This window comes from Balaenoptera borealis (assembly GCF_965194805.1).
Source record: "Balaenoptera borealis genome assembly, chromosome: 15".
In the NCBI taxonomy this organism is placed as follows: domain Eukaryota; kingdom Metazoa; phylum Chordata; class Mammalia; order Artiodactyla; family Balaenopteridae; genus Balaenoptera; species Balaenoptera borealis.
In genome coordinates this window covers 68,599,274-68,609,962 of record NC_138871.1, presented here as the reverse complement: position 1 = coordinate 68,609,962, position 10,689 = coordinate 68,599,274, and the positions used below count along the sequence as shown (strand labels likewise).

Sequence of the window (10,689 nt, the reverse complement as noted above, 5' to 3'; positions counted from 1 at the left end):
CTCATCATGTGACAAGGAGCAAGTCCCTTACCTCTCCTGGCCTTAGTTCCCACACCTGTGAACTGACACCGTTGAACCGGGTAAATCCCAGGGCTCCTCCCCGCTCTAAAATGCTCTATTTATTTCAGTGGTCTCAGTGGGGCAATTTTGCTCCCCAGGAAACATTTGGCAATGTCTGGAAACATTTTTGTTGTCACAACCAGGGGAGGTGCTACTGGCATCTAGTGGGTAGAGGCCTGGGAAGCCGAGGACCATACTCAGTACAGTGCCCACAAAAAGAATTGTCTGGCCCTAGATGTCAATAGTACCGAGGCTGAGCAACTCAGAGCCAAGCCGACATGAATAGCCAGAGCTCTCTGAGTTGCTGGACAAGTGCCTGTGACCTGCAGCTTGCCAGGCCCGGGCAGCAGAGCTCCTCCACGCAGCAAAGCAGTCTACGGGTCGGCCCTTCAGCTGCCCCCTTGCACCCTCACCATGCTGACCTTGTTAGTGGGGAGGCTAGCTCAGGCATCTTTAATTTAAACTGGAATCACTCTTGCTCATCACCAGACTCCACGATGGCCCTGCCAGGGCGAGGGGAGAACATCTCGGCACAAGACGCACGGAGCCTGGCCTGAGGCAAAGACCCTGAAGATGTAGGCGCAGCCCTAGCAAAGCCATCAGGTCAATGGGCTTGCCCAGCACCCCTGCTCCCTTTCTCCTGCCTCAGCTCCCACCCTCCAGGGGGCAGACCGATCCTGGTGACGGAACAGTCACGCTGGGAAGAAAATGCATTGGCCAGCGGGGTGGACACGGAGACTGGCAGCCAGGGCAGCCTCAGGGGAAGCTCACAGCCTCCTGCACCGCGCAGTCTTGGTCTCCTTGTTGCCACCACATGTGGAGGAAAGGCTGCCATCACATGCTCCCCGGCTCTTCAGAGAATCTAGATCAGCTCTTTTTGCAAGGTTCCTTCATCTTCCATTTCCTCTTTCCCAACCCCATCCTTTACCCCCTGAATTCCTGCTGAGAGGCTATGGGTTTCCCAAAAACAGCCCAAATGAGGAAAGGGGAGATCTGGGGTCCAGTTAAGGCAACTATAAATAGGCTGCCTACCTCCTCTCTCTGCCTCAGTTTTCCTGTTTGTTAATGGGAACTCAGTTGGTAGTTATGAGCACAGGAAGATAAAGAGGGGAAAGCTCTTAGCAAGCCCCCATGGCCCGTCACACCGAGGAGCTACCGTTTTCCTGAGGATGCTAGACAGGGACCAGGCCCTGCTACTTAGGAAGTGCTGAAATCCTGCAGCACTTGTCCCCTCACGCACATGCACATTCTCAGCCTGCATTTCAGGGAGACCCCAAACTCCACATCCACCTGTGACATCAATGTCTCCCTACCCGCTACCTAGCACCTCAACAGATTGATTGCCTGAAGTCCCAGCAGCCCCAGGCAGCACTCTCTGGTCTCTGCCAGGCTTGGTGGGGCAGGAATGTTGAGCGGAAGTCAAAACAAACAGCTCATGGGGCTGGGCAAACACATACAGGATGGCACTGCAGCCGAGGCCACCGCCATCCCCACCCATGGATGGGAGACCTTGCCATCTGGGACTTCTCACAAGAAAAGGAGGCTATGCTGGAGGAAGGGTTCGCCATCAGAAGATGGTTCATCCCTAACAGTGGGCAGCTCACACACCCGACATTCCTGATTTCTGGTGAACAGACACAGTTGGTGGCTGGGCCCCTCCCAGCCAGTCCAACGAGACATTTCAGAGGCAAGAAGATAGCTATGAGTTTAGGTATGAGGAGAACACCTTTTTGAAGCCAAGGTTTCATTCCTGCTGGGATTGTAGCAGCTTGTAGTTCTTTGAAACACAAATAAATACAGATGGGCCAGTAGCAGAAGAGTGGGGTGGAGACTTTCAAGAAATGAGCAAGGAGGCCATATAGCTTTATTGGAATTGCAGTAGGCAGGATGTCCCCACTGACTCAGCACACCATGGAGATGGCTAACATCAGTGTTCAGATGGAGGCTTTCTGAAACGTATTTTCTTAGAGGGAAAAATTTGAGGTCTTTCTCTAGCAAACACGCCACAAAGAAGGATCTCTCACTCTTGTTGATTATCGGAGCAGGGACCCCTCAAAACTGAAGTCTTATGGAATGAGAAAAAAGGCAGGCACAGAGATTCCCTTGTCCAGGTTTGCTTTCCAGTGTCACTATTTCTAGAGGCCTGATGGGTCACTGAGGAAGCATGTGAGTGTGTCCAGGAAGCTTAAGTTCACTGACATGGGCATTGGGTATGACTTCAATGTTGTGTAAGCCTTAGAGGTTCTAGAACAAATCTTGTTCCTCTCCTGAACTGATACCATGTGGCATCCCTGACCTATTCTGCTGTGGTGTCCCACACTGCTGTAGGACCTGCTTGGGCAGCCACAATTGTTTGCTCTTTCCCTGCCTGCCAAATTTCTTCTGGTAAAACCCAGTTTCCAGCATATTAAATTACTTTCATATTGGCCTTTTAACACTCCCCTTGGCTGTTTCCTTCTTGGCTCCATCTGGACTTTGGGAAACGAATATCTTTAATACCCACTCATTAAATGTCCACTCTGCCAGCTGGTCCTCTGGCCTCTGGAAGGACCGTCAGCCTGGGCAGCCAGAGGACCCCACAGATCAGTGCCCAAGACACCATGCAGGGAATATTAGCAGTAATGGCTCAGTCCGGACCCTACCCATTAAAGGACGATTGTGAGTTTTAAATAGATGTCAATTAAGTAGATGTCAAATTTCCAGGGTGTTCTGGAAATTTGTAGCCAAAAGCCAAACCTCCATTTACATAATGGATTTTGGACATGGGGAAGGACTTACCCATGCTTTCCTGGAGTGGGTACCAGGGGGATCTCTCTTCCAGCCTCATTGTGGGGCAGCAGCTGGGCGACGTACCTCCCGGAGGGCTGCAGGTGCCTGTGCACCGAGACGGCCAGCCTGCAGTGCTCGCTGCTGCTCCTCATCCACGGACTCAGGATGGTGTGCTTGGAGGTCATCGACGTGTTGAGGAGGAGGAAGGCGCCTGCCAAGAGACAGGGAAAGTGACTCTGCAGTGTGTCCAGAAGGGAGGCCCAGCATCAGCTCTGTGGTGGGACTTAGAGACCAACGGCTTCAGAGTCAGCGATGCTGGAGGCCTTTCTCACCTTCCTTACACACACGTAGCCCTCTTCCCCCTCTCTTAGGTTGTCTTTGTAAAAAGCAAAGCCTGAGGCAAGAGGATGGTGACCTGGGACGTGGGCTTTATCATCAGGCAGATCAAGGTTCTCACCTTAGCTCCCCTACTTACTAGCTCTATGTTCTTGAGACTCAGGTCCCTCATCTGTAAAATGGGAATGAAAACATCTACTTCAATGGTTGTGAGGATTATGTGAGGTAAGCATGGAGAGCACATTACCCAGTTTTAGGTAGACAGGAAGCACCCTTATAGAATAATCAATTATTTGATTTCGACTGTCTTCTAAGTTAGAAATGACAACTCACAGATTCTTTCCCAGCCAGTAGGCACAGTTAACAAAGTCCCATAAGAAACAGAAGACTAAGACAGATTATTTAATCCCCAAAGAGTGATGAGAGTCAGAAACTCAACCCAAGTGCTAAGATGTTCTTGGTGGAGGAGGGCAGCCTAAAGAGAGTCCCTCCCTCCGTACGCGTTCCCAGAGTGGAGCCAGGACATCCGTTCCATCCTATAAACATCCATGTAGCATATCTCCACACCTCACAAACCAGGACACTCTGGGGTATCTCAGGCCACGCTATGGGTCACAGTTTAAATCAGAGCTGACCTGAGTTCTCCATACCACACTCAAGCCAACTTCAGACTCAAGTGATATCTGTTGGACAATTCAGAGTTTCCCAGGAATGTATGGGTTGGCTCTAGGCTCCCAAATAGTTATGACCAGTTCAAGGTTTTCTCTGAGAGGTGGGTGGCTTATTTGGGTCACTTATTATGTAGCTAAGATCATGGCTCCCACTCCTTTGCTTTCTAGCTAAGTGATCTTGGGCAAAGCATTAACTTTCTCTGGTTTCAGTTTCCTCATTTATAAAATGGGGTGGGAAGGGTTGGCTGAAGTCAATAATCTCTTAAGATTCATTTCAGCTCCTGAGTCTATGAATCATATGTATTTGCAACTGGTCTCTGCAAAGAGAGCCCTACAAATCCCTCCTGGTGCCATGCCTGTAGAGTTTCCCTCTGGGGCAAGCCAACCCTAATTCCAGTAGCACAGTCCAAGAGACCTACAAGAACCTTGTATTCATGGGGATTACTGTCAGCATAAAAGCACGGCACCATTTTATTGTTCCTGGTATTCCTTCTGATGCATTAATTTTACTTGCTACACTCTGCATTGAAGTTTTGGACCTTTAGATGCTGCTCCTTTTGCAGTGAAAGCCTAGTCCCACAAGATTCCCAACTCCTGTAGAAACCAGCTAACAGGTGCTCAGCCTTCTTTAATCACCCCCCAGCGCTTTGAATTAGTCTCCTTCTGCAGATAACCCAATTTACTGAGTAGGCAAAGGAACTAGCAGCCTACAATAAAGAATGATGCAGATGAAAGAAGGGGATTCTTACCAGAAGCAAAGCATTTCCAAGGACACATATTGTGTCAGGAATTTGGAGAGTTGCAATATTCTGGAAGTTGATAAATATGACTTCTAGTTACAATCAGGATGAGGTCAGCACAAGACTGTTTCTGAGTTGAATCAGGGACTTGGGTCAGTACTGGAAACTGAACCCTCTGTAATTATTGGGAAGTTTCAGCATGGCCTATGGGCCTTTGAAAAGTGCTCTACAACCCTCAGTAAATAACCTATATTATTATCCTGTTTTACCATGGGGGAGACATTCTTGTCACAGGCACAGAGGTAAAAGAAAGGAATTAGAATTAAAGACTCAGAATTAGAAAGGACTTTAAATAGTGAAAACTATGTGGGATTATTAATAGATGAAAATAGGAAATGGGACCAGAAGGAGTTGGAGGTACTTTTAAATGTTTTCGTCCTCCTCTATCCCAGTTTTGCCTTGAAAACACAGAAGTTATATAAACATTATTCAAACAAAGTAAATTAAGACAAACAAATGCATATTAACAAATTCAGTGTTTTAGGTAGGAATATGACTCATTTAAACTTATGGGCCTTTCCAAAATTTGTCTCTAATAAGGTAAACTATTGCTTCTGATACTATTTAGATTGGGGTTGCCTTTAGTTACTTTTTAAAAAGTGCTCCTAAATAATTCTATCCCCGCAGGGATCATCCTTTGATGTGAAACTGTTTTTATAAAGAAGCTACACCAATGCTGTTGATGTTCTTGGTTATCTACTCCTCATCCAATTCACTATTCTTTCTTGGCAACTGGGGTACTATAAGTCTGATTAAATGTTCATGTCTCAAGCCTTCATTTCAGTTAAGAGTGAACTTGGCTTTGAACAAGGAGTTTTGTAAGCAGAGATCCACTGGCCGTGTCTTGGGAAGAGCTTCCTTTCTTTACAGAAGGGATGGTGTCACTGCCACCACTTTTTCCTTCTTGCTGCCTTGAATGAGGTTGTGACAGCTCATATGTAGCAATCACCTTGTGACTATATGGAAAAAGTTAATACATTTACAAACCCTGACAATGTACAACTGCTGAGCCCGTGCTAGAAACTGTCTTTTTCTATGATTTATTACAAACTAAAACAGCAACTTTCTACTTGTTTCAACTATCACGTCAAGTCTTGTTGCTATCAGCCAATTCTAACTGCTTTATATGAGTTTATATAAAGTTCTCATTTCTGGATATTAAAGTTATAATTTTGAAAAAAAAAAAAAAAGAAAGGTCTTTAAGATGATCTAATGTAATGTCTTCGCTTTTCTAGAGAAGCAGACTGGAGATCAGAATGAGGAAATGACTTGCCCAGTCTTAATTTGAAAGTCCAGAGACCGACCAGACTCCAGGTCTCTGGACTCCTAACCAGTGCTCTTTCCCTTGTATCTTTCTCATTGTCCCACTGTATTCTTTATCCTAAAATATGACCAGGGTGCCTTGCGGGCAAGTTGTATATCGCAGGAGCCCAGACGGATGGGAAGAGAGAAAGACGGGCAGATGGGTACTGGACCAAATCCATTTGTTCACTGGCTTCCTTACTCCTTTCTGCCCTCATATTTCATTTACTGGATGCCTGCTTTGAGCAAACATCCAACCACTGGCTCTGCCCTGGGGACACAGACATGAGCCAGACACAGTTCTGGCTTTCAAGGAACTCAAGGTCCCATAGGGGTGATGAGATGTCTGCACTAACTTTAATCAAAAGTAGAGGTTATAGAGTCATAAGACACATGGAGATAAAGCACTTGGGGAGGCTCCACGAAAGAGACATTAGGTTCAGTTGGGAAGACTCATAAAGAAGATGACCTTTGAACTAGGTCTTAAAGGGAGAGAAAAACAAGGATATTGGCAGAAACAGTTGTGCAAGAGTTGAGAGGAAGAGGAGTCAAGGCAGAAATGTAGAAAATGTGTAGTGGCATTTGGCTGCAGAGTGGCGCACGTGAAGAGAAGGCTGGGAAATAAGGAAGGGCAGTGAGTGTGGACCAGACCACAGAGAACATTTCATTCCCAGCTAAAGATGTTCAACTTTACTTTGTGGATAAGAGGGAGCCAGAAACGGTTTTTGAGCGGGATAGGGACATCATCAGGTTGGTGCTTCAGGAAGATTAATTTGGTATGGTGGGGGCAGGAGGGATCAAAACTGACCCAACCTCATCCTCTACCACCAGTTCACACTAGGCAAGGACGAGACTAAATGCAAATGTGATGTGTTTAGTATGTTACCTTTGTAAGCAAAGGTGCTATGTGAGGGACAGACTTTGGGACTCTACCAGGGCTTCTAACTCTAGGCTAGTGTATACCTTTTCAGAGCAAGTGAGAGCCCTGGAAGCATCTCTGGGGGCAGAGTCTTGCTGCAGACACATTGGGGGTGCATTCGGGGTTAAGATGAAGCCACACATGCCACATATTAGGGAGCAACAATTGTGTCTTGGTCTGAGACTCTACTCTGGTATTTTTAGTTGGTGGAAAGTTGGATTGAAATCAGTTTTTTTAGCTACTAAAAGAAAGAATGTGGGCAAAATAAAGGAGGTGCTTCCCTTTTTCTCAGAAAGATTACATGCAAGTGTGCTTGTGCGTGCGCCTGTGCACAAACGCACACACACACGCACCCGTGTGAAACTCAAGATCCCAGCAGGAGCAAATCAAGCTGAAGTTGCTGGGGCTTTGGGGCTCATCCTGTACCACCGTTCCTCCCTCCTGGGTGTGGAAACATTTAAATTCTGTCCTTGTGATTCAGTACCTCAATAATGAGACTCTTTCAAAGTTGACTGGAAGATGGATTACTTTTCCAGTTCTAATATGTGAGATAATGTTTATATGAATTTTATTTTGTGCAACTGGACTATCAATAAGGGACTGAGCTTAAAGTATTTTCACTCTCAATGAAACTCCATAGTTGAGAGCTATCTCTTCATCAGCAGCTTTCCTCTACCTCCAGAAAAGAAAATAAAAGGAAAAAATACATTTCATAAGCTCCTTGGGATATCGTCAGTATAACTCTTTTAAAGTCAGTGAGAATTTATCTCTCCTCTCCCTCTTTCCCCGTTTCCTGTTTATTCTGCTCAGAATAGCTTGGGGCTATAGGAAGGCTCCTGGGGTCCCTTCTAATTAAGAAGGATGGCCTGGCAGCTCACAGACCTTCCCCCAGTGTGGGCCGTGGGGGGGTGGAGAGGCAGATCAAAGAGCCCTGCTTACACGGTGCCACAATCATGGTTTCCTTATTATTGGATTGTGTTGATGTGTTCAATGATTAAATACGAAGTGGTTATTATTTTTACCTCTGGTCACCGGCATAGGGATGTGTTGCTTTTATCCCAGCCAGCAGGGCTCAAATTATGAGCCAGAAACCAAGGGGCATGAATATTGAGATCAGACAGACTCTTTCATATTCAGGCTCTATCTCTATCCAGTTCTAGGCTTTAGACAAATTATTTAAACTCTTTAAGCCTTAGTTTGCTCAGATTTAATATGGGTATAGCCGCCCTCATATGGCTGTCGTGGAGATTAAATTAAACTACATGCATGGAGTGGCCAGTACAGTGCCTGGCCCATAGTAGGTATGTGAGGAATGTTGATTTCCAGCTTTGAGGGGTGTCTCAGTCTGGAGCTCCTTTTATCTATCACTAAACTTGGAATCAGAAGGACTGAATTTGAGCCCTGGCTCTGCCACTACCAAGGTTCCTTTGTTTGTAAAATGAAAAGGTTGGATAGAGTCTCTCTGAGGACGCTTAGAGCTCCAAAATGTCAGTAATTCTATCTGCCTGCCTAGAATATTATTAATCTAAAGGAAACATGTCAAATCTCCAAGCTCCTAAGTCCTAAAGACTTCTTCTCCTAATTCACCTCTCTGAGGCTTCTATGCCAACAGTTTCAATCAACTGGCCAAATATTCTGTAAACTGTGATTCCCTGCCCTGCTTCCTCTCTTCCAATTCACATGAATGCCTCCCTGGGAAGGGCTCTTGTCCTAGCATCATTTGTTTCTGTAGACGCTGATGCTATAAGGCTGGTACCATCTCTAAATGTCTCGTATTTAACACAATGCTTGCCATATGGCAGGCACTCAATGACTTTAAAAATGAAAGTAATTTATACATATGGTGAGGAGTCAAATAGTTCAGAGTAGCTCATAATAATAATTAAAAAAAAAAAAAACTATCCCCAAATCCTGCTCCTCTCACCAAGTCCCAAAAATATTTTTAAGGACTTCTAATTTCTTTTGGCAGCTGCCTTCATGATTCTAGATATTATGATCACAGAGTTATTTGTTGGTGCAACAATTTTGGCTCCTTAACATTGATGGTACAGTAAAAAAAAAACGATACTATCTTCCTTCTAATTCTTTATTTTTTAATCCCTTTTTACTTTTTTATTACTTTCCTTTTTAACTCTTCATGGCAAATTTATCACTTGTTCCATCAGCTTTAGACAGTATCACCTGACTCTCCTCCCTGGAAGATAATGCTATTAGTCTTCCTGCTCTTCTGCATTTTTCCACGTCCACCTCCCAAGGCAGCTATGTTTTCCTCTATATTGTCAGGGTTGTGTAAGAATGATTAATTCTTCTGTTTTGTTTATAGGTTGATGCTAAATGTTGAAAATCAATTAACAGAGCTTTTATACTGAAAACTATATATATATATTTTTTTCACTGCAGTGAACAATGGTTATATTTATAAACGTCTTTATAGGTCCAGTAATGCATCCCACTCCACAGAGAATGTTTCTAACATCAAGTGTAAATGAAAATTCATTCTCTCTCTCTCTCTGTCTTACATCATCACTTGTCAAAATTGTGGCACATTATAATTTGCCTTATATTTATTTGAATCAGGAGTCTCTTGTGCACTTTGTTTTTTCAGAAATTTCTAACTGCTTTTCTCTTTTATTTATTTTCTATTTGCCTTTTGCACCATATCACTAGCACTTCTACACATTCCTTGAAAAATCTCTCCCTTCTTCTTGAAGACGTTGACACCCTGTTTTTAATTTGTACCAGTTGCTTTCTGGGCCTCCAGTACAGCTATTATTCTGGAATTCATTTTCACTAGAGCTCTTCCATTAGTCCCACCATCCTCAGGAAATTTCCTCAGGGGAAAGCTTCTTGGCGAATCTTTGAATATCTGCAATATTTTTATTTTGTTTTCATACTTGGTTAATAGATTTTCTGGCTATAGTTTATAGATCAGAAATTTTGCTTCAGAAATTTGAAGGCCTAGCTTTAGTGTTGTCTAGCAACTGTGTGACTGAGGTGAAGTCTGAGGCTGGTTTTACTGTAAATTTCTTTGTAGTCAACCTGCTTTCCCCCCCCCCCCCCCCCTTGGAAGCCTTCAGGATCTTTCTTTAACATGGAGGTGCTGAAATTTCAATACAATGGATCTAGGAATGGATCTCTATAAAAATTCTGCGGTAGCATTTGGTGGGCTCTTTCAATCAGAAAACACATTTCTTTCATCTCTGGTAAATTTGTTTTATTATTTCTCTGATATTTTCATTCCCCTCTTCTCAGTCTTAAATCTTTCTGAAGAGATTTATCTCTCAAGTTAACTTCTATTACCTAATTTATCTTTGTTTTCTCTGGAGTCAATTTTTTTTGTTGCTGTTTCTTTTTCATGTTTCTGGGCTATAATATGTAGGGTGGTCCTGGATCAGCCCCTCATATAGAAACAGGAGAAACTAGGAGCGCGGATAGAAACTTCTCTGCACATAGTCAGTGCTTGATCTCCATGTCAGAATTGGCCTGATGGCTGGTGGGGGGCCGGCCACCCTGCAGTGCCCGGTCCCCTACTCCAGCATCATGGACCAGTCACGCTCTGCATGAACCATGAACACTCCCACTAGCAGCCCTAGTTCCTCTAGTCCACTTGAATTTTTAGAGAAGAGCCCCCTGTTTCTCTCCCTCATGGTTAAGCATCCTGCTATGTTTTCATCTGGGAAATGGGGTTAAAAGGGGGCAGAGACAATATGGGTTAACCACACCACAGAGGAATCTCATCCTTCCTCCTGACTCTCACCTTTACTTCAGAGGATCCCTTATCAGTACTCGTGGTGCCTCCCAGCAGATGGGCTCCCTCCTCTGCTCTAAAGGG

At 44.6% G+C, this 10,689-nt stretch overlaps 1 protein-coding gene across 1 annotated transcript in view; it reads right to left on the bottom strand.

The window, feature by feature from the left end:
• Positions 1-1,993: 1,993 nt before the first annotated feature.
• Positions 1,994-10,689, bottom strand: part of LOC309612084 (ALK tyrosine kinase receptor-like) — a gene marked incomplete at its 5' end in the record, with an annotated part of 407,879 nt that continues 399,183 nt past the window's right edge. The window contains one exon of the mRNA XM_082357365.1: positions 1,994-3,040. Within this exon, the coding sequence (XP_082213491.1) occupies positions 2,835-3,040 (206 nt within the window). The 3' untranslated portion in view covers positions 1,994-2,834. The remainder of the gene's footprint in view (positions 3,041-10,689) is intronic.